At 35.1% G+C, this 24,739-nt stretch overlaps 1 protein-coding gene across 1 annotated transcript in view; it reads right to left on the reverse strand.

Annotated features, from left to right (window-relative positions):
- The window catches only part of SPAG16 (sperm associated antigen 16), a 1,070,067-nt gene that overhangs the window by 1,004,601 nt on the left and 40,727 nt on the right, over positions 1-24,739 (reverse strand). The window contains exons 6-8 of the mRNA XM_070387101.1: positions 12,934-13,041; positions 11,039-11,156; positions 7,369-7,438 (exon numbers count right to left, since the gene is read on the reverse strand). Coding sequence (XP_070243202.1) covers positions 7,369-7,438; positions 11,039-11,156; positions 12,934-13,041 — 296 coding nt within the window. The remainder of the gene's footprint in view (positions 1-7,368; positions 7,439-11,038; positions 11,157-12,933; positions 13,042-24,739) is intronic.

Raw genomic sequence — 24,739 nt, forward strand, 5'->3', positions numbered from 1 at the left:
GTCCAGCGTTTCTCATGATGTACTCTGCATATAAGTTAAATAAGCAGGGTGACGTACAGCCTTGACGTACTCCTTTTCCTATTTGGAACCAGTCTGTTGTTCCATGTCCAGTTCTAACATTCTCTCTAGGTGTAAGCAATTATGGATAATTTTTCCAATTTGTTATCATTTAAATTCTTCCATAATAAACATATAATGTTGTCAAAAAAATATGGTAAATTTAAAATTCTTTGAGAACTACTCCAAGTGAGTCCAAGTTTTCACTTATTCCTTAAATTCAGATTAAATAACAAAGTAAATGGTAATAAAGTCACTGCTTCCTAAATTATATTTAATCTAAAGAATTTCTACTGCCATATAAATTTCTGCTCAAAATAAATGAAAAATAGATAATAGATAAAATATTTTAAAACTTAAACTAAAATGAGAAAATGAAGAGGGAAAGAGTTAAATATATGAAAATAATTGTGAAAGACAGCAAGATTTATGAAGAATCAGCAGTTAGTCAATAAACCAACTTCTTCTCAAAGAAGTTGACTAAGTAGGGTTCCAGTTGATCAGCCAATCTGATAACACTCTGAGATCACATAGCCAAATGCAGAAATCAATCAAGAGGCTTAGGAAAAGGAACTGTAAATCCTTTATAAAAATAGAAAGCCTTTATAAAATGGAAATCCTTTATAAAAATGTTTATAAGGAGCACAGTATTATTCAGTACATAATTTAAGGACTTACTTTTATTCAGGTAATTGAGATCTACTCAAATAAAACATGTTTTCTTCATTTGAGTTTGAATTTATTTTGATCAAAAGTCACTTCAAAATACAGATAAAAATGTAATTACAAAATTTATCTTCAAAGTAACTTATAAGTGTCAGTCTAGAAAACATGAATTCATTTTTAATTAAATATCAGGAGATAATTTCATAAAGGAGTTATCTATAAACCATTAGTTTATTTTAATAGAGTTGTCAAGGATAAATAAATAAAATCACGAACTAGTAAGTAGAATGTAACATTTAGAGGTTAACTGATGTAAGCATCAATTTAATGTACAATTCCTCAACCTTTAAGCCTTCTTGTGTTTATTATTTTTCACAATCATTATTTATTTCAAGAGTTAAGAGTTCCTGAGATTTTGGTATTTTAATCATCATACTTATATTTGATTGTGTTCTTTCTGAAATGAAATATTTTCTGCTCTATGCTCTACTAGGAAACAAGCCTTTTCCAAATGCAAATATCTGAGCCCAGGTGAAAAAAACCCAGCTATATGGAAGCCACCAGCTACATCCTCCCAGATAGTGATAAGGAGCTGGGGGATATGAAAGGTGGTCACCCACCACATCCACCATCTCTTACTAGTAAACAAGGAAATAAGAAGTGAACAATAAAGAAAGCAGAATTGGCCCCAGATAGTTAGATGCATACAAAAGAAATGATTTCAGCAAGACCAGACACTTGCATTTTCCAAAAAATTTGTTGTTGTTCAGTTGCTCATTCATATCAAACTCTTTGCAACTCCATGGACTGCAGCACACCAGGCTTTCTAGTCCTTCATCATCTCCTGGAGCTTGCTCAATCTCAAGTTCATTGAACCAGTGATGCCATCCAACCATCTCATTCTCTGTGGTCCCCTTCTACACCTGCCTGCAATCTTTCCGAGCATCAGGGTCTTTTCTAATAAGTCTGCTCTTCACAGCAGGTGGCCAAAGTATTGCAGCTACAGCTTCAGTATCAGTCCTTCCATTGAATATTCAGGATTGATTTCCTTTAGGATTGACTGGTTTGATCTCCTTGAGTCCAAGGGACTCTCAAGGGTCTTCTCCAACACCACAATTGGAAAGCATCAACTCTTCAGTGCTGAGCCTTCTTTATGGTCCAATTCTCACATCCTCACATGCTTACTAAAAACCAAAGCTTTGACTATCTGGAACTTTGTCTGGCAAAGTAATGTCTCTGCTTATTGATACACTGTCTAGGTTTGTCACAGGTTTCCTTCCAAGGAGCAAGCATCTTTTAATTTCATAGCTGCAGTCACCATCTGCAGTGATTTCAGAGTCCAAGAAAATAAAGTCTGTCACTCTTTCCAATGCTTCCCCATCTATATACCATGAAGTGATGGGAACGGATGCCATGATCTTCACTTTTTGAATGTTGCGTCTTAAGCCAGCTTTTTCATTGTCCTCTTTCACTTTTTTTTTTTTTTTTTTTTTTCTCTTTCACTTTAATCAAGATGCTCTTTAGCTCTTCTTTGCTTTCTGCCATAAGGGTGCTGTCATCTGCATATCTGAGGTTACTGATATTTCTCCTGGCAATCTTGATTCTAGCTTGTTCTTCATTCAGCCCAGCATTTCTCATGATGTACTCTTCATATAAGTTAAATAAACAGAGTGACAATATATAGCCTTGACATACTCCTTTCCCAATTTAGAACCAGTCTGTTGGTCCATGTCCAGTTCTAACTGTTGCTTCTTGACCTGCATACAAATTTCTCAGAAGACAGGTCTGGTATTCCCCACCTCTTGAAGAATTTTCCACAGTTTGTTGAAATCCACACAGTCAAAAGCTTTAGCGTAGTCACTGAAGCAGAAATAGCTCTTTTCCTGAAATTCTCTTGCTTTTTTAATGATCCAATGGATGTTGAAAATTTCATCTCCGGTTCCTGTGCCTTTTCTAAATCCAGTTTTCACATCTGGAAGTTTTCAGTTTAAGTACTGCTGAAGCCTGGGCGATTTTGAGCATGATCTTGTTAGCAAGTAAAATGAGTGCAATTGTGTGGGGTAATTTGAACATTCTTTGGCATTGCCTTTCTTTGGGATGGGAATGAAAACGGACCTTTTCCAGCCCTGTGGCCACTGCTGAGTTTTCCAAATTAGCTGGCATATTGAGTGCAGCATTTTCACAGCATCGTATTTTAGGATTTGAAATAGCTCAGCTGGAATTCCATCACCTCCACTATCTTTGTTCATAGTGATGCTTCCTAAGGTCCATTTGAATTCACACTCCAGCATGTCTGGCTCTAGCTGAGTGATCACACCATCATGGTTATGCAGGTATTAAGATCTATTTTCTATAGTTCTTCTGTGTACTCTTGCCACCTCTACTTAGTATCTTTTGCTTCTGTTAGGTCAACACTGTTTCTGTCCTTTATTGTTCCCATCTTTGCATGAAATGTTCCCTTGTTATATCTAATTTTCTTGAAGAGAGCTCTAGTCTTTCCCGTTCTATTGTTTTCCTCTATTTCTTTGCATTGTTTACTTAGGCTTTCTTATCTCTCCTGCGGTTCTTTGGAAATCTGCATTCAGATGTGTATATCGTTCCTTTTCTCCTTTGCCTTTCCCTTCTCTTCTTTTCTCAACTATTTGTAGGGCCTCCTCAGACAACCATTTTGCATCTTTGCATTTTTTTTCCCCTGGGGATGGTTTTGATCACTGCCTCCTATACAATGTTACGAACCTCCGTCCATAGTTCTTCATGCACTCTGTCTATCAGATCTAATCCCTTGAATCTATTTTTCACTTCCACTGTATAATCAAAAGGGATTTGACTTAGGTCATACCTTAATGGCCTAGTTGATTTCCTTACCTTCTTCAATTTACATCTGAATTTGGCAATAAGGAGTTCATGATATGAGCCACAGTCAGCTCCCAGTCTTGTTTTTGGTGACTGTATAGAGCTTTTCTCATTGGTTGCAAAGAATGTAATCAATCTGAATTCAGTATGGCCATATGGTAATGTCCATGTGGACTAGTCCCTTGTCTTGTTGGAATAGGGTGTTTGGTAAGACCAGTGCATTCTCTTGGCAGTACTCTGTTCACCTCTTCCCTGCTTTATTTTGTACTCCAAGGCCAAACTTGCCTGTTATTCCAGGTATCTCTTGACTTCCTACTTTTGCCTTCCAGTTCCCTATGATGGAAAGGACATTTTTTTTTTTTTTTTTTCTGTTATTTCTAGAAGATCATGTAGGTCTTCACAGAACCATTCAATTTTAGCTTTCAGCATTAATGGTTGGGGCATAGACTTGGGTTACTTTGATACTGAATGGTTTGCCTTGGAAATGAACCGAGACCATTCTGTTGTTTTTGAGATTGCATCCAAGTATTGCATTTCAGACTGTTTTTTGACTGAGGGCTGCTCCATTTCTTCTAAGGGATTCTTGCCCACAGTAGTAGATGTAACGGTCATCTGAATTAAATTTGCCTATTCTGGTCCATTTTAGTTCACTGATTTCTAAAATGTCAATGTACATTTTTGCCATCTCCTGTTTGACCACTTCTAATTTACCTTGATTCATGGACTTAACATTCCAGGTTCCTATGCAATATTTGTTCTTTACCACATTGGACTTACTTTCACCACCAGACACATCCACAACTGGGTGATGTTTCCACTTTTGCTTAGCCTTTTCATTCCTTCTGGAGCTATTTCTCCACTCTTCATATTGGGCACTAATGACCTGGGGAGTTCATCTTTCAGTGTCGTATCTTTTTGCCTTTTCATACTGTTTCCCATGCATAGAAGATCGCTAAATCTCTTCTTATGAGAGATTTGGATTTTCTTAATTAAGAGTAATCTTTTAATATTCAGAGTACATGTCACCTTGCTGCAAACTTGTATATAGCCTGGCTCCTCCCCACTCCTTGGAGGTTGTTCTCTGGGGCACCTGAGATACTCTCTTCTAAAAAAATCTAACTCTCAACATTTAGGTTGCATGTATTTTTTTTTCTAGTCAACATCTTCTAAAAATTATCTACATATGAAAAAAGTAACTTTTGATGTAAACAGAAATACATATTCTTTGAAAAAAAATGCAGTAAGGAAAAAAGGAAAAAATAATCACATCACACAAAATTATGTAAATATTTTTCAGTCTCTCTCATATTTAACAGACATGATCCGATACCATATGTTTTTATTCTTAACATTAATATTGTAACATGAACATTTCTTTATGCATGATTTTTAAAGACTTTCTAGTATTGTATGATCAACTAGATTGAAATATTCACTTATGGTTAAGGATTAAGACTCCTTGTATGGTTTTGTTACTATAAATATGAGTGCAATAATCATCACTGTGCATAGAATCTCTAGGCATCACTGAGCATAATTGATATTTCTTTAATATAAATTAAGATAGGAATGATTGAATCAAGGCTAAGAAAAAGTTTTGAATATGAGTGTGCTACATATTTCTTTTAAGCTTAATTAATCAGAAAACACAATGAACAGTCATCTGGAAGTAACATAATTTTTGTTAAAAATGTACCCTTTTTCAGTCTTTCTGTATTTTAGATTTTTCTATCATTCTTTTGTAAATTAACAATATTGAGATATAATTTACATAAAATAAAATACATACATTTTAAGTGTAGAGTTGGGTAAGTTTTGAAGATAAGTAGGCATATAACCACCAAAATCAAAATATAGAACATTTACACTTCCCCCAAAATTATTATTTTCTTATCCTTTATATACCTTATAAGCATTATTTTACAACACTATAATTTCAGTTTTTATCAGTCATTCTTTTAAAAAAATTAAGAAGAAGAAATCTTAACCTTTGTATTAAGCAGAAATTATAGGATTTCTTAGGCAAGAATACTGGAGTAGGTTGCTAATTCCTTCTCTAGGGGATCTTCCCAACCCAGGGATTGAACCCACATCTCCAGAAGCTCCTACCCTGGAAGGCATATTCTTACCAGTGAGCCTCCACAGGAAGCTTAATGTTAATACTGTGTTACCAAGGTGTTGAAAACAATATTCAACATCTTTGTTGGATGCAAACATGTCTGCATCCAGACATGGCCAGAAAGCCAATGTATCCCAGCACTGCTTGCTATCTAGAATCCCTGGTCCCCTCTCTCCCTCTCTCTCTCTTGTTTTCTACTGTATTTTATTTTGTACTGGAGTACAGTTTTGCCTTATATGGTAAAGAATCTGCCTGCAATGTGAGAGACCTAGGTTTGATCCCTAGGTTGGGAAAATACCCTGGAGAAAGGAATGGCTATCCACTCCAGTTTCCTTGCCTGGAGAATTCCATGGACAGAGGAGCTTGGCTGGCTACAATCCATAGGATCACTAAGAGTAGGACATGACTGAGCAACTAACACTTTCACTTTTTCACTTTTCACAGTTGGTTACAATGTTGTGGTAATTTCAGGTGTACAGCAAAGTGAATCAGTTTTATATATATATATATATATGTGTGTGTGTGTGTGCATATATATATGCACACATACACACACCACACATATATCCACTCATTTTTAGATTATTTCCCATTCAGGTCATTGCAGAGTGTTGAGTAGAGTTCCCTGTGCCATACAAAAGGTCTTTATTAGTTATCAATTTTATATATAGTAGTGCATATATGTCAGTCCCAATCTCCCAATTTATTCTCCCCTTTCTAACCCACTGGTAACCATAAGTTTGCTTTCTATATCTATAACTCTTTATTTTATAGATAAGTTCATTTGTACCAACTTTTTGGATTCCACACATAAGATTTATAATATAATACTTGTCTTTCTCTGTCTGACTGACTTAACTCAGCATGACAATCTCTAGAACAGCCAAAGCAATTTTGGGGAAAAAAAGAGCTGAAGGAATCAAGCTCCATGATTTCAGACTATACTACAAGCTACAGTAATCAAAACAGTATGGTACTGGCACAAAACAGAAATATAGACCACTGGTCTTCTCTTAATCCTGTAGAGTCTTCTCTCTCTGGTAAGTATCAGGTAGTCCTGCATACCTAGCCCAGCCATTACCTAACTAGTCATAGTAAACTCCCTCATAAACCAGGCCACTATTCATTTCAGCACCCTCTTATCTGGTACCCTTTCCTACAGATTCTAGATGCTTCAACAACTTATGAACTATAGTCTTTGCCTTTTCAGTTCATACAGGACTGCCATGCTCTTCTCTACCTCCAGCTACATAGAGTTTGGTTTGGAAATTTTCCCAGCCATGGTGATAATGAAGTTCAACTTATAAATTTTCCCTTTAACATTTGCATTCTGTGACTTGTGATGCTTTCCAATGCCTAAAAATAATTGCCTCAAATATAATTTTATAGTTATTTATGAGGAGAAGGCTAGTCTGGTACAAGATACTCCATCAGGGCCAGAAGCAGAGGCAGTAAAAAAAATAGTTTACCCCTATTTTTCTCTAAAAGTAATTTATACAATTTCCTATTCTATATTTCTTCTTGATCTTTTCATTAGCATTTTAGTTTATGAAAATTACCATACCATGTATTCACTCATGGTAAATAATTACTCAAATGAATAACTTGAGTTCTGACAAGACTGAGACATCACCAAGCAATAATAAGTTAGTTTTTCCATATTTGAATTTTACCTCTAAATTCAGGAGCACGGTAACTATGCCCTATTTCCATATGCTTCAGTGTTTCTTGAAGTCCAGAAATCTAAAAAGTAAAATCCAAAGGTAAGAGGTTATATGCTAAATGAGTCCAAAATGGGTTAAAATGCTTAAATACTGATTTTAAAATATAGGAAATATTATCTCTCTTACATTAATTCCTATGTATTTTTAAAATGTAAATATTAATTGCAATAAAAGAAAACATAATTTTAAGTCTAAATTCAAGTTCACAGGAAGAAGTAAGTATCTATTATGGGCAAACATTTGAAACACTTATTTCACAACAGAGTTTCCTGAACCAAGAATACTTGCCACACACTTTTAATGATAATTACTCAGGTCTCTACTTTGAGTTTTCTCCTCTGTTGAAACTGCTTCACAATAGCCTAATTCATCTTCATATCCATGAAAAGATGAGGTAAATATTACTTGGGAAGTAAATATGAAGAGACTGTTGCTATCCTAAAAACTCTTAGCTCATTCTCCACCCACAAACACTCCTTGTTTTATTAAACTTATTTTATAGTTAAGAACTTTGTGAGTTTGGTGGCATACATATTTACCTATATTTCCTGAACAATAGATTTAAATTAAAAATTCAACCTTAAAGAGCTGTCTCATCCCTCATATGATTATACCAACAAAAAATATCATGTTTAATTATATACAGATACACATACTTTTCTACTGTCACTGAGTAGTAGTTAATCCTTCCTTCTTTCTTTGTTTTCTTTTTTACTTTATGAATATCTCCTACTTTCTAGCACAACAAGATGCCTCAAATGCTCACCCAGGCTCATCTTGTATTTGCTTCACCCAGACTACTATCAGCCATTTCAAGAAGCACCACTTCCTCTTACAGGAGAATAGTATTAGAAACTGCAGTGTCATTATTTTACAGCCTCTCAGCAGATGGACCTAGAAATACATGTGTATATATATATATATATATATATACACACACATACATATATATACATGTATTTTTAGAATATTTCTTGAACTGAACCCCATGATCCAAAAAGATAACATGTAATTTATTATACATATATATATATATATATACTAAAAATAAATTATATTTTATCTTTTTTCAAAAAAGGGCTCTAATTCCAAATTTTGGACATTTGGAGGAATTTTGTAAAGTTGAAAATAATTAAATTACAGATGTTTCCATAAGATTTAAATAAATTTAAAAGTGACCACATTGTTTATTATCTATCAAAAGAATTTGGAAACACATACTTATTAGATTTTTGTCATCTCACAGTATACTTTCGCTCTTTTATATACGAACTAAATAGCATTAAAAATTCTACAATCTAACCCTTTTTCATACAAAGTATTTGAGAAAACACACTAAGCTAAGTGGCCATTAAGATAAGTTTTTTAAGGAAATGAAAAGGGTTGGGAAGATCTCCCGAGAGAATTCCATGGACTGTATTGTCCATGGGGTCACAAAGACTGAGTGACTTTTTCACTTCACTTTCAAGGAAATGACAGTGAATGAGACACAGGTCAATGAGGTCAGAGATGTTAAGGATCTTACGGATGCTGTGGCAGAAGCCATAGAATAAGCAAGTTATATTAGGTTCACACTCAGAAGAACCACACAAAACCATGTGCCTAAGCACCAGGAATATAACCAAACCACTAGAAAGTGACAACCAGGAGGACACCATGTAGATTCTGGGCCAGTGGATACACAAATGTCCCTTGCACTAGGTGTCATCTGAGAAGAGTGAGAAGAGGAGGCTATTTGAAGACTGAAAATTAACACTGATTGTTATGCTTTAGCTAAATAATCAGTTAATATAACATCCAAATACCCTATGTTAAATTCAAAGAGACTGTATAATCTTTAATAGCAGGTTATGTTTTATTTCATCTTCAGTAGGAATAGCAGTTGAAAGACAAAATAAGTTGTAGATACAGTCCTTTATACATCTGAATGTGTAAAATTCAACCCTTCCTCATAGAATGATTTTCATTTTTAAACATGTTTTTACTTTAGATACATATAAATCATAAGGCAAGTAATTTTACCTTTGCTTAATGTGTAAGAAAAGAGACATATATATAAAATTACCTGAATGTTCACATGGCTACTTTGCAGCACAGCTAGGACTGACTCCTACCACTCCTCATCTTGAGCTTAACTAAACCAGTGGTGAAAATTTTGAGAACCAAAGACTGTACGCAGCCTAAATATGTCTCAATATGGCCTGATCTAACTTCATATTAGAGACAGGGGAACTGATGGCCATTAGGAAGTTAACTTATCCCTGATCACAAAGATACTGACTAGAAGATCCAGTGATAGACACCAGTGGCAGATGGAGAAATCAACAATCTGGAGGGGAGTGGAGGCACTTGCCATCATGAGTGCTAGAAGGCCCTGATACCCTTGAGTAGTGAAACTTAGTATGAGTGGTCTGTCCCACTAAACATATGTGGTCACTTGGGAATATATGGCCAGGTCACTGATGAGTTCCTCCTGGGAGAAGAGTAACAGGAAGATGAGCATGAGAACTCGGGGGGAAGGAGAGGAAGACAGTAGCAAAAGTCTGAGTTGGTTTGTGGCAGGAAAAGCAGCAAGAGCAACCTGAATCTAGCTCATAGTGTTCCTGACAATAGAAATGTGCCTCCTGTTAGGAGGCTGTAGGAACATGTTAGATGAAAAGGAGCAAAGTGGTGAAGTTCTGAAGATTTGACAATATAGTGCCATAAAATTGCAAATCATAATTCATATATTCAAGAACACACAATTAAATTTCAAGCACAAAGAAGGAGACAAGTCATGTTCTCATTTCAGTAACTAAGAATTACACTCAAGAAAAGACAACATTTGATTAATGTGTGCCTTAATAAAATCATTCATGCTTTTGCAACCATTGTGCAAACTTCTGTAGCTTCTGAAAGTCTGGCCAAAAATCAGTATCTCCAGAAAAAATAAAAGAATGCTAAGCATAGTAGCAGTTTTATACTTTCTAGTCAACTGTTACATATTTTCACCATGACCAAGAAACATTGTTTTATTATTCTTGCACTCTATACTAGCTATCCCTCACTCTACCACCCAAAGGCTGCTGCTGCTGCTGCTGCTAAGTCACTTTAGTTGTACAACAGGAAGAAAAGGGATGTCAATAGCAAAAATGACTGAAAATTGAGTCAGTAACTAGTTGTTTCAAATATTCATTTAGGAGGAAACTGCATGGAGGCTCTATCCATCTATTTCACAACAATGTTAAAAGATAGGTAATTATGGCTATATGTTATGTATGAAAAATCTGAATTTAAAGTGTTTAGGTAAGGTCCAGGTTTACAGCCATCATAGATGGCATTTAAAACCCAGTCTAAGTGTTGTTATGTTTTAATGGCTCAGGTTTTCCCTCTAACAATATTTTAATAATCTCCTAAAAAGTTATATTTTAATTAAGTAATTTTAATTCAATAATAATCTTTGTATTTTTAAAGTGGATAAAATATTTTCCTGGATGTTTCCAAATGAATCTTTTTTACATGACAATTGGTGAAAATCATTTAAAATTTAACTCAGAAACAAGAACCAATATTTCTGATAATGTTATAAAAAAATAAATGGTTAAATATCATTTCCAGGTAGCTCGGATGGTCTCTTTACCTGTCCTATTGCTCTGTCCCTTTCCAAAGAGGTCAGCATTTTCTGCTTCAGTAAAGCATGGTGCTTTTCATGTAATACTCTTATAGCTGGTTCATATGATGCATAATGTAACTTCAATCTATAGAAAATAAAGGGCATCATAAAGCGTAATTGAGCTAAATCAGTGATTTCCACTTAACATTATGAACCTCTTTTCTCCTATTTTTTGCATTTGAATGAAAAGTGAAAACCATATCAATACAACAAAGCCAAGAAGTATAAGAAGTATTATTTGTCATGTAGCTTCCCAGCAACCTGGCTGGTGGTGGAACAGTCACCTTTCTCTTGAGTTGGTTAGTTGTCTATTTCCTTTTGCTCTATTCAAGTATGCACCCAGAAGTCACTGCCATTCATCGACAGAAAAGAAAATTTCAGTTTATTTAATTCAAAAACAATTTTCAACAAGACAAGGGCTACAAACAATGGATGATTAAATAGAGTGTTATTCACATCAAAATTAAGGATGGTCTTGGAAACAAGTATGAATAACCTATTAAGAAAATTAAGTATTTTATTCCTTTGTATATATATTCTACAATGTGTTTGTTGAATATTATGCTATCTGTTTTGTTCCAGACATTGTATTAGGCACTTTTATCATCATAGTTTTCACAGATAAGAAATAGAATTACAATGAGCACACAAATGTAAGTAGTGGAGCCAGGCTTCCAATGTTTATTTGATTTCAAAATCTAAGCTTTTTCATTACATTGTACTACTTCTCAATCAATGTTTTGTTAAGAGGAAAACAGACCATTTCATTTTTTTTTCTGAATTTTTATGGACTTGGAACAATTTTATGAACCAAAAACACACAAAAATAAGGCTAATACATGAGACCAAAAGAATCGATTAAGTCAATGACTTAATGACTCTCACACTCTCAAGGTCTTTTTTTTTCCCCAAGTTAATGCAGTCTCTCTCTTATTAAAGTGGTACTTATTTCTACAGGGATTCAATTAAGAAAAATCAGAAAAATGCTAATTTCTAACATACTGCTAAGTTGTAAGTATATTGATTCTGAAGCTCCACAGGATAGACTATGATTAAGAAATCATAACAGCCACAATGACCATAACCACTACAAAATACAGCAGTTATCATGACCATCCCAAAGTCATGTTGTTCAAATGTGGATATTTAAATTTAAGCTTAAATTAATTACAATTAAATAAACATCAGAAATCTAATTCATCAGTTGTACTAGCCACTGTGAAAGTGCTTAGTAAAGGATGTGACTAGTGACTATCATATGGGACAGTGTAGATATAAATTATTAATAACATAACAGAAAGTGCCATTGGGCAGCACTCCCTAGAACAAGCAAAGGAGAATTTTAGTTAGAGATTATAAATTTTTATTTTGAGGAGAAGGTAGTCAGGGGTGGTCAGCTGCTTCTGTACTTTACTCTCTATGCCTAAGAATCTGGTGAATATTGTCATGTTCCTCCAGTGACCTGGTACCTTTGCACAGCATGCTGACTCCATTCTTTCACTCTGTTAACTCATACTTTATAATTAATTTCCTTTAGATATAGGTCCCTGAACCCTCTCACTCTCCAATCTGACTCAGGTGACAACTTCTTGGCTGGCATAGCAACAAACAGTATATTTCACTGTATTTCTACTTAGCTACTCTCCCATCACACACCTTAATAATCCCTGGGAACTCTAAGAGCAAGGACCTAAATTTGTTCATCTTTTTATTTCAAACACATGGTATAGAGCCTGGCACACAGTAAATGCTCAATAAATACTCAATGAATGACTTTACCTGGAACATCCTTCTATGGCCAAACTGTTTAAAATAGTTAAATAATTATTTAATAAATAGGCCAACAAATATCAGCAGCTTACCTTTTGAGGTCATTAATTAATTTGTTTTTCTCCTGGACTATTCTCTTGTGGTGCATTCGATGAAAATCACGTTCTTTCTGAGTTTTCAACAAATCTTCTCTGGCCTTGCTGTAAAAATAAAAATAACAACCACCTTAAAATTCATTGCTATTCTTTTTGAAAAAATATTTATCAGTTCTAATCCAGTATGAAAGTGAAAGAGGAGAGTGAAAAAGATGGCTTAAAGCTCAACATTCAGAAAACTAAGATCATGGCATCCAGTCCCATCACTTCATGGCAAATAGATGGGGAGACAGTGGGAACAGTGGCTGACTTTATTTTGGGGGGCTCCAAAATCACTGCAGATGGTGACTTCAGTATTGAAATTAAAGACGCTTACTCCTTGGAAGGAAAGTTATGACCAACCTAGACAGCATATTAAAAAGCAGAGACATTACTTTGTCAACAAAAGTCCATCTAGTCAAGGCTATGGTTTTTCCAGTGGTCATATATGGATGTGAGAGTTCGACTGTGAAGAAAGCTGAGCACCGAAGAACTGATGCTTTTGAACTGTGGTGTTGGAGAAGACTCTTAAGAGTCCCTTGGACTGCAAGGAGATCCAACCAGTCCATCCTAAAGGAGATCAGTCCTGGGTGTTTATTGGAAGGACTGATGTTGAACATGAAACTCCAATACTTTGGCCACCTGATGCGAAGAGCTGACTCATTTGAAAAGACCCTGATGCTGGGAAAGATTGAGGGCAGGAGGAGAAGGAGACAACAGAGGATGAGATGGTTGGATGGCATCACCGACTCGATGGACATGAATTTGGGTGAACTCCGGGAGTTGGTGACGGACAGCGAGGCCTGGCGTGCTGAGGTGCATGGGGTTGCAAAGAGTCAGACACGACTGAGTGACTGAACTGAACTAAATCCAATACTGCATAATTCAAAAGATAATTTAAAATCAAAAATTCCACTATAATTTTCATTGAAATATGCCTACCAACATAACATATGGGGATGGGGGGATGAACAAGCTAAAACCTGTAGTTTCAAAAATATCAGTCATTCACATTTCATTTAAATAAAGAAAATTAAAGGTATTTTTCCACAATAACTTACAATCCATCTATTTTCAAAGACACTATGTTTATAAGATTGAAATATATACAAAATAGAATAATTCAAAATAATTACAAATGAACTAAAAGACTTAACCAAATTTAATTCTGAACTTGCTTGAATACATGGTTAAGTGGGTTACTTAGTTCAGATATTTGTAAAAAAAATATGTGTATATATATATAAAATTCTAGAAAAATCAAGAATTCATTCTGGTAAGGCATGTGAAAAGCCTATACCACCTACAGATCATATTACATATTACAAATAACTGGTAACTTAATGAGAAAAGACTCCAACGTCAGTGCTGTGACATAGAAGCATTCTTTAACTAGATGTATCTTCTGCAGATCCCTGGCATAAAGCAAGCAAGAGTATTCTTTTTAATCCCAAGTCATATGTGAAGAAAATTAATGGGAATTTTTTATCCACCACTACAATATAAGTCAATTTCAATATAACAGTATAAAGTATAATTTATAATAGAAAAATGTTATCTAAAAGTCTTAGTTAACTGACAAAGTGCTACTCCATTGAGATTCTCACATTCTAAAAAATGGATGGACTGAATTAGAGTACTGACAGCTCACAAAAGGTTCAGAATGGAATAAATCTACCTCTCATATTTCAAAATTCAGATTCATATGAAATAAATGGGTGCAATAGATTTCTTCTTTAGGACCTATGTGAGAATAATCATTGAGGAATGCTGACTGGGAAGCTGCCAAAGTGGTATGAGTTTAGGTTTTCAGACTTGTGATGGCACATATTATTATGATTAAAAAGACTTCTTACTGCAAGATCAAGTCACACACAGAATATGGTAAAAGTGTCTTTTCCATTCTTCCATATTTCCTTCTTTGTCCCCACCATCTCCCACTGATTAGGGATTACGTGTATTATTCCTCATTCTACTGTCAATGTTTTAGTTTTGATCACATGTAAATAAACAATGTGTCACAGTACTTCATAGTCTAACCATCTGACCCTCAACTTCATTTCCATGACAACAATCTTAAAGGCATACAGGCAAATGTTAATTAAAATATTCACACTTGAAAAATCATCTGTGGAACAGTCAACTATTGGAAAAATAATTTATTCTTTCCAGGTTTTAACTCTGTGTTATATATATAAGTGAAGATGGAGGGAAAAAAGGGAGAATTCCTCTGCCACTAAAATGTGCCTAATACTGATTAGAGTGGAGAGTGAAAAGGAAGAGACAGTTTAAGAAGAGTGACTGGAAAAGATAAATGGCTGAATTGATATTTTCTTTTGAAAGCACAGGAACATCACCTGAATTCCCATTCATTTTAAAGAAAAGTGCTTAAAGTGTCTTATATGCTATACAACACATAAAAATATTCAATAAATATTTCTGTAATTGTTATCACTATTATCATGATATTATTTATTATTTAGTATAGTAGAACAGATACATTCAATTCCTCAAATAGCTATATTTATCTACCTAAAATAGGGGGTATGCCAGTTGTTAAATATGCTCTAATGAATAAAAAATATCAAGATATATGATTATTATTAACACTGTATATCTTTATAAAAGAATTTAAACTTTATAAACATTTAGTTTGAGTCTACTAACAGTTAGAACTGGACATGGAACAACAGACTGGTTCCAAATAGGAAAAGGAGTACGTCAAGGCTGTATATTGTCACCCTGCTTATTTAACTTCTATGCAGAGTACATCATGAGAAACGCTGGACTGGAAGAAGCACAAGCTGGAATCAAGATTGCTGGGAGAAATATCAATAACCTCAGATATGCAGATGACACCACCCTTATGGCAGAAAGTGAAGAGGAACTAAAAAGCCTCTTGATGAAAGTAAAAGAAGAGAATGAAAAAGTTGGCTTAAAGCTCAACATTCAGAAAACAAAGATCATGGCATCTGGTCTCATCACTTCATGGGAAATAGATGGGGAAACAGTGGAAACAGTGTCAGATTTTATTTTGGGGGGGCTCCAAAATCACTGCAGATGGTGACTGCAGCCATGAAATTAAAAGACACTTACTCTTTGGAAGAAAAGTTATGACCAACCTAGATAGCATATTGAAAAGCAGAAACATTACTTTGCCAACAAAGGTCCATCTAGTCAAGGCTCTGGTTTTTCCTGTGGTCATGTATGGATGTGAGATTTGGACTGTGAAGAAAGCTGAGCACTGAAGAATTGATGCTTTTGAACTGTGGTGTTGGAGAAGACTCTTGAGAGTCCCTTGGACTGCAAGGAGATCCAACCAGTCCATTCTGAAGGAGATCAGCTCTGGGATTTCTTTGGAAGGACTGATGCTGAAGCTGAAACTCCAATACTTTGGCCACCTCATGCAAAGAGTTGACTCACTGGAAAAGTCTCTGATGCTGGGAAGGATTGGGGGCAGAAGGAGAAGGGGATGACAGAGGATGAGATGGCTGGATGGCATCACCGACTCGATGGACAAGAGTCTGGGTGATCTCCGGGAGTTGGTGATGGACAGGGAGGCCTAGCGTGCTGCAACTCATGGGGTCGCAAAGAGTCAGACATGACTGACAACTGAACTGAACTGAACTACTAAAAGCTGTATCATTTTCAAAAACTTAATTTATTACTTAATGAGCTTATATATTTTTTATCTTATCTGAAATGTGAACCATAATAGGTTAAAAAAAAAAAACAGAAAAATAATGCTGAAAGTTTCTTGGGCAGAACCACAAATGTGTAGCACTGCATTAACTCACTTTTTAAATATACATTTTAAGTCCTATTGTACTCATCCCAGGAAAGAAAGCATAGGAACTGTTTGAAGTATTGGACCTTAAAGCCTTTCTGACCATTAAATTGGTTTTAGAGATTTGCTTTCTGTTTGCAAAAATGAAGTCTACTCAGTAAAACAATTTAAATTCATTTCATGGTGATGCTTCTCCTATTATGAACTTTCTGCTGCCCAACTGCTTAATAAAAGAAAAATAGAAGTTTTACAAAAACTAAAGTTTGAAATAATCATATATACAATTAATATTTAAACTATCTAGTATTTTTTATTAGTAGAGCATCTTTGTGTTTAAAAGATGAATTTTATTAAGACATACAAAATATAGAAATTCTATTTCAAGTACAATGAACTTGATATTCTATTTAGATTTGTTCATAAAGAACACACTACTTAAATGCTTTTTCTTAATGAGATCACAGAATAACTATTTAACTTAGCCATTTCAGGAAAGCAGCAAATCAAAATATATAAATACCTGTGGTGGATTCATTTTGATATTTGGCAAAACTAATACAGTTATGTAAAGTTTAAAAATAAAATAAAATTTAAAAAAAGTTCAAAAAAAAAAAAGGAAACATAAACTAAAAAAATAAAATAAAATAGCAAGATACTCATATGTTTCACACTATAAAAGCACTGTCCCCAAAACTCCATGTTTAACATATAAATATAATTTAATAGTGTATCTAAAAAGTTATTTTTAGCTGAATGCTCCCAGTAAAATAATTTTTATTAACTGAATAGCTTTAACTAAGTATTTTGGAGTGACCATTTAATAATAGATTTGTCAAGTTATTGTTTCCACAATTTGGCAAAAGGTACCATATAAACATTTTCTGGTTTCCACATACCAATCAAAGTAGGCCATCTTTGTTGTGCATTTTTCTCACATGTAAACTTGAATCAAAGTGATTTTTGATAACAGTACAATTAACAACTATTTTATTCTCTTCAATTGGTTAGAAATAAATTAGTTTAACCCACTACAATTAATACTAGAATAATTGTCAGGTGGTAAAAATGCCACACAACTGTATTAGATTTAAACTTTCATTATATTCTTAACCAAAAAAAGACACGGATACACATATATCTGGAAAAAATACCTTCTTAATTTAACAAGCAATTACCTAAACATTAAAGCATGAAATTTTATGGGTCCCATTATTATCTTTATCCACAGTGTGTGTTTCTGAAAGTCATTAAATTAAATAGGTCTTCAGAAAAGCTGGGTACTGTCTGACCTTTCATAGAAGTGAATTTTGTAAGTGAAATTAGGGTCCATTAGTAAAGCACCTAATATTTTCTTAATATTAATAGCCATTAATTTTCCTTATGTCTATATTTTCTGACAGAAGATAAAATCAAGCATTTCATTAATTTTAAAATGGTAGATTTTTATCTTCTATTTAGTAGTTCCAGTCAGTATTATTCCTGCTAATCTTTCAGTTCAGTTCAGTCGCTCAGTCGTGTCCGACTCTTTGCGACCCCATGAATCGCAGCATGCCAGGCCTCCCTGTCCATCACCAACTTTAGGACTCTCAATAAAACTTTTCTGGCCTGAATTGTATTTTCTTAACATAAAAGCCCAGCAAAGGAAGACAGTATTTTAAATGAGCAAGACTTAGCTCTGGAGGAAGTTATTTAAATTACCATCATAAAAGGGAAAGGATGCCTACTCCTAAGGAATACTATGAAAGAGGCAAAAATCATCAATCAACTACTCAAAAAATTATTGGAAACTTAACTAAAGAGCCAAAATGTTAAAAACATACATTCACATAAGCCCCTCATATTTGTCAGGCACAGCTACAAGGCCTGAGTATATACTGAGCACAAGATAATTCCCTACTATATGGAGCTCATAATGTAACAAAAAATGAATATATTAGATAATTAGATGTAAAAGGCACAAATATCAAGCTTCTTCACAAATATACAGTATTTAAGATAATCTAATAACTGGAATGAGATATACAAATAGAACACTGCTGCTGCTGCTGCTAAGTCGCTTCAGTCGTGTCTGACTCTGTGCGACCCCATAGACGGCAGCCCACCAGGCTCCCCCGTCCCTGGGATTCTCCAGGCAAGAACACTGGAGTGGGTTGCCATTTCCTTCTCCAATGCATGAAAGTGAAAAGTGAAAGTGAAGTTGCTCAGTCGTGTCTGACTCTTAGCGACCCCATGGACTGCAGCCTACCAGGCTCCTCCGCCCATGGAATTTTCCAGGCAAGAGTACTGGAGTGGGGTGCCATTGCCTTCTCCAAACAGAACACTAAAACATATGAATACATCAATCCATCCCCCTAAAATGTATGGATATGAAAATATATGTGTATACACACACGTACACATTCTTCCCAAATTTTAACAGATTGAACTCAATCTTAATTCTAATGCCACGCCAGTCTTTCAATAAAAACTGACACAGTGAATCTAAAGTTTATATGAAAATACAGGATCTAGAATAGCTAAACAATCTTTAAAAAACAAAAACAAAGTTGGAAGACTAATCTATCTGACTTTAAGAACTTAAACTTGCAGGAATCAAGAGTGTAGTATTAACATTAGCATAAGGATAAACAAATAGGTGAATGGAACAGAAAATAGAAACTGACCCACAATTACAGAGTGAAACTGATTTTCAACAAAAATGCCAAAGAAATTCAATGAAGAATGAAAACTTTCTAAGAATGGTTATGGAATAATGAATATCTATTGAAAAGAAAATTTATCTCTAGTTTCTACCTCACAGATTGTACAAAAATTAAAGTAGGCTGAAATACAAGCTCTAAATCTTTAAAGGTTTTAGAAGAAAAGAGAATATTTCTTTAACCTGGAAGTAGGCAATGGTATCTTAGCCAAAATATCAAAAGCAGTATTCTAAAAAAGATAAATTAAGATTTTATTAAAATTTAAAACTTCTGCTCATCCAAAGACACCAGTAAGAAATTGAAGAATTGAGCCAAAACTAGAAAAAATATTCAAAATATTCTGACAAAGGATTTGTATCCAAAACATATAAAGAACTCCTAAAACTCACAAATAGAACAATTGATGCAAAAAAAAAAAAAAAGGCAAAAGACTTACACAGAAAGTATCACATTCAAAATATTCTGACAAAGGATTTGTATCCAATATACAAAGAACTCTTACAACTCACAAATAGGGCAATTAATGCAAAAAAAAAAAAAAATGCAGGCAAAAGACTTAGACAAAAATCAGGATGGATGAATGGCCAATAAGCACAAAAAAATGTTATCAGTCTCATTAGTCATCAGGAAAATGAATATCAAAACTACAATAAATTGCCATTATACAACCACTAAAATGGCTGAAATTTAAAAGTCTGACAAAATTCAATGTTGGTGATAACGTGAAGCAATTAGAGCTCTCATATATTTCTTTTGAGAATGTAAAATGACTCAACTTGAATACTGGAAAATGGACTAGTAGTTTCTTAAACGTCTACCCTTTATAATATTACATTCTCAAACCAGTCAATCCTAAAGGAAATCAACCCAGAATACTCATTGGAAGAACTGATACTGAAGCTCCAATACTTTGGCCACCTGATACGAAGAGTCAACTCATTGGAAAAGACTCTGATGCTGGGAAAGATTGGAAGCAAAAAGGAGAAGGGGGCAGCAGAGGATGAGGTGGTTAGATATCATTACCAACTCAATGGACATGAATTTGAGCAAACTCTGGGACACAGTGGAGGACAGGGAAGCCTGGCATGCTGCAGTCCATGGGATCACAAAGAAACATGACTTAGCAACTGAACAACAAGTTTTTACCAAAAAGAAAGAAAACACACTTTCACAAAAAGACTTGTACACAAATGTTCATAGCAGTATCATTCACGATAACTATAGCTGGAAACAACTCAATAGAAAAAGGGTAATAATAAATTCTGGTATACACTATACAATAGGACACTACTTAGCAATAAATAATTCAGATATCATCACCGACTCAATGGACATGAATTTGAGCAAACTCTGGGAGACAGTGGAGGACAGGGAAGCCTGTCGTGCTGCAGTCCATGGGGTCGCAAACAGTTGGACACAAATGAGCAACTGAACTGAACTAGCAATAAAAGGGAACAAATTACTCATAAATGAAAATATCGCAGATAAATTTTACAGACTTTAGATGAGCCGAAGAAGCCAAACACAAAGAAATGAACATTCTGTGATTCCATTTATGAAGTTCTCCAACTGGCAAAACTAATCCAAAGTGGAAAATAAAATCAGAACATTAATTGCCAGGGCAGGCAATGACAAAGAAGGGACACAAAAGAAATCCCTGGATAGACAGCAATGCTCTATATTATGAGTTGGGAAGTTATTAAGACTCCATTTGTTTGTCAAATTCATGTAGCTAAGATATGCACATTTCAATTTATATAAATTATAACTCAAAAAATGATAAAAATAATAAATGGAATGTGGGGTAGAGTGTGGGTGGAAACAAAGGAAATAATGGCAGAAAGTTGATAAGTGTTGAAACTGTCTGACTGGCTCATGAGGTCCATTATTCTATTTTGTTTACTTTCTATACGATTGATATTTGTTTAGAATTAAAAACTTAATATATGTAAACAAATAAATAAATTGCCTTATACCTGACTTCTGGAAAGGATACCACTCTTGGGTCTTTCTTCAGTGTTACTGGTGCTGCTAATAATAAAGTTGATGAAGATGATAATGCTATTCCGCCCACTTAATAATACTGTGTACTAGATACAATGCTCATTACACTGTGATGAATAAGACAAGCACAATCTTTATCTCTCAGATGTATAAACAAAGTGAAACAGGAAATAAAACATATGCATATATATATATATATATCCATAAACTGTAGTGAGTGTTCTGAAAGGAGGGAAAAAAAGGATGTCTTAATATAGAATATTGATTTAATCCTTCTGAAAGTGAAAATGGCTCAGTCATGTCTGACTCTTTGCAACCCCATGGACTATAGAGTCCATGGAATTCTCCAGGTATGGAACGGGAATACTGGAATGGGTAGCCTTTCCCTAGGGGATCTTCCCAACCCAGGGATCGAACTCAGGTCTCCTGCTTTGCAGGTAGATATTTTACAGCTGAGCCACTTTACTGAGCACTTATCATGTGACAGATATTGGGTTATCACTTTAAAATGATGCCCTCAAGGATAATGTCACCCCACTCACATATGTGAAAACTGAGAGATAATTATATTTTTATAGCTAATAAGTGGCAGACAGTATGCACTTGTGCTACTCTATCCTTAATACCTGACCTGATATTATTATCCATCCTGAGTAAAAGTTTGACTGGGGTTAGTAAGTAATGAAGAATTTGATAACAACATATGTGTTCCTTTCAAGGACCTAATTGTTCCATAAGGAACTGGTCTGACTTATTATTATGTAGTAACGAGATAAGTCAGCCTATAAGATTATGCAGGATATAATACTCCCCCTAGTTCGATTATGTCCCTCCATCCAGTCTACTTTCCATACAGGAGCCACTTTACATTATGATTCTTCTCAAAACTATCCATTAGCCTCACATCCCACTTAGAGAAAAAAAAAGAAAATTCTAACAAAGGCCTCTACCACTTACCCAATGAATCTAGTCACTATGGTCACCTTACTCATCCTCCAACAAGCTAAGCTGTCTCCAACATAGTTTCTTACTATTTCCTTTTCCTTCTGTCTGGAATTCCCTTTTCCCAAGTTGACACATGGCCTTCTCCTTCAGTTTTTCCAGATAACTGAGAGGACTTCTCTCACTATCCTGTATAAAGCAGTGTGTCATTTATTTGTCTCCTTTACCTGTGTTCTTTTTCTGCATAGCACCTACTGTCACCTGATTCAACATGTTCTGTCAACATCCACGTGCAGTTAGTAGCCATCTCATTGGACAGCATACCTTAGAGAGTGTAAACAACACGAAGGTAAGCTTGTCTGTGAGGCCGAAGGAGGAGGCAGAAAAGCACATTCTCACAGCATGAGAGAGAGGAGAAGAATGAAAAATAGGGTGCCCACTTGATTAGAATAGTCAGGGTGAAAGCCAAACTGCAGAATATTAAGTACAAGTCCAATGTTGCTTTTAGTAGTAAGACATCCAATTAAGAATAGTTGCAATATCTACATCAGGGGGTCTCCAACCTCTGGGATCTAATGCCTGATGATCTGAGGTGGAGTTAATGTAATAAAAACAGAAATAATGTGCACAAAAAATGTAATGAGCTTGAATCATCCCTAAACCATCCCTCCCACCCCGACAGGTACACTGAAAACTTGTCTTCCACGAAACCACTCCCTGGTGCCTAGAAGGTTGGGGACCATTCGTCTACATTGTACATTATTAGCAAGAGACACAAAATGCTAGTCAAGATACAAAAGAAAATCAAGGTTTCGAATCAATAAAATCCGTAATTTTTTATTCACCTCAGATTGAGGTGAATATTGTGGCAGGTCAGCTACCAAATAAAACAAGGTTTATGTGCTGCTGCTGCTAAGTCGCTCCAGTCATGTCCGGCTCTGTGCAACCCCATAGACGGCAGCCCACCAGGCTCCCCCGTCCCTGGGATTCTCCAGGCAAGAACACTGGAGTGGGTTGCCATTTCCTTCTCCAATGCAGGAAAGTGAAAAGTGAAAGTGAAGTCGTGAAGTCGCTCAGTCATGTCTGATTGTTAGCGACCCCATGGACTGCAGCCTACCAGGCTCCTCCGTCCATGGGATTTTCCAGGCAAGAGTACTGGAGTGGGGTGCCATTGCCTTCTCCTCAAGATTATGAAATAATGTCTCAACTGTGAAAGCTATCTCTAAGTGATGTTTTTAGTGTTGATGCAACTAAGATTTTTCTGCAAATATGAGAGAGGTCACTTCAATTCTAGACCTCTGAACTTAAAATAATTTGTTGGGGCTCCCCTGGTGGCTCAGCGGTGGAGAATCTGCCTGCCAATGCGGGACACACATAGGTTTGATCTCTGATCCAGGAAGATCCCACATGCCACAGAGCAACTATGCCCATGTGCCACAAATACTGAGCCTGTGCTCTAGAGCCTGGGAGCTACAGCTACTGAGCCCACGTACCACAACTACTGAAGCCCATGTGCCCGAGAGACCCTGCTCCACAAGAAGAGAAGCCGCTACAATGAGAAGGCCACACACCACAACTAGAGAGCAGCCCCCCACTCATCACAACTAGAGAAAAGCCCAGGCAACAGTGAAGACCCAGCACAGCAAAAGATCAATCAATAAATAAAATTACCAAAAAATAACAATTGGGCTACATTTCAACATAAAAGTACAATTAGGTTCTAATATTCCAACAAAGAATGTCAAACTACTACTCATATGGTTCCTCTCCAGTATTTAGTATGCAATATTAATATATTCAATGTAACTATGAACCTTTTTAATAATGTTATTTTTCCCTTAAAAACACCTATAATTTTCCAAGCAGTTTTGTCCCAAACTTTTTCATATCAATATATAATTGACACATAATATTACATCAACTTCAGCTGTATAATATACTGACTGGATGTTTACATATATTGCAAAATAATCACAATAAGTCTGGTTAATATGCACTACTATACATACAGATATACCGTACACCAAATTTTACATCTTAAAAGATAATCTACATTTGCAGCAAATAAGGAAAAGCTTCTGTTCTAAAACTGCCATTGCTTAGAACAGAGAAAAAGACAATTTCTTTTTTTAATTATAGCAACTCAATTATTTTACAGTGAAATATTTTCTTTTCATTTCTTCCTCTTGCTTCATCACTGCTGATTTCAAAAATAATAATGATGTGATAATTTTTTTAAATCTAGAGATGACAGTCTTTAGAGATATTGATAATAATAGCTGACATTTTCAAAGCACTTTGTGATTTACACAGCTCTTTAATGTAGACTGTC

The sequence above is a fragment of the Bos mutus genome, chromosome 2 (assembly GCF_027580195.1).
Source record: "Bos mutus isolate GX-2022 chromosome 2, NWIPB_WYAK_1.1, whole genome shotgun sequence".
Taxonomy (NCBI): domain Eukaryota; kingdom Metazoa; phylum Chordata; class Mammalia; order Artiodactyla; family Bovidae; genus Bos; species Bos mutus.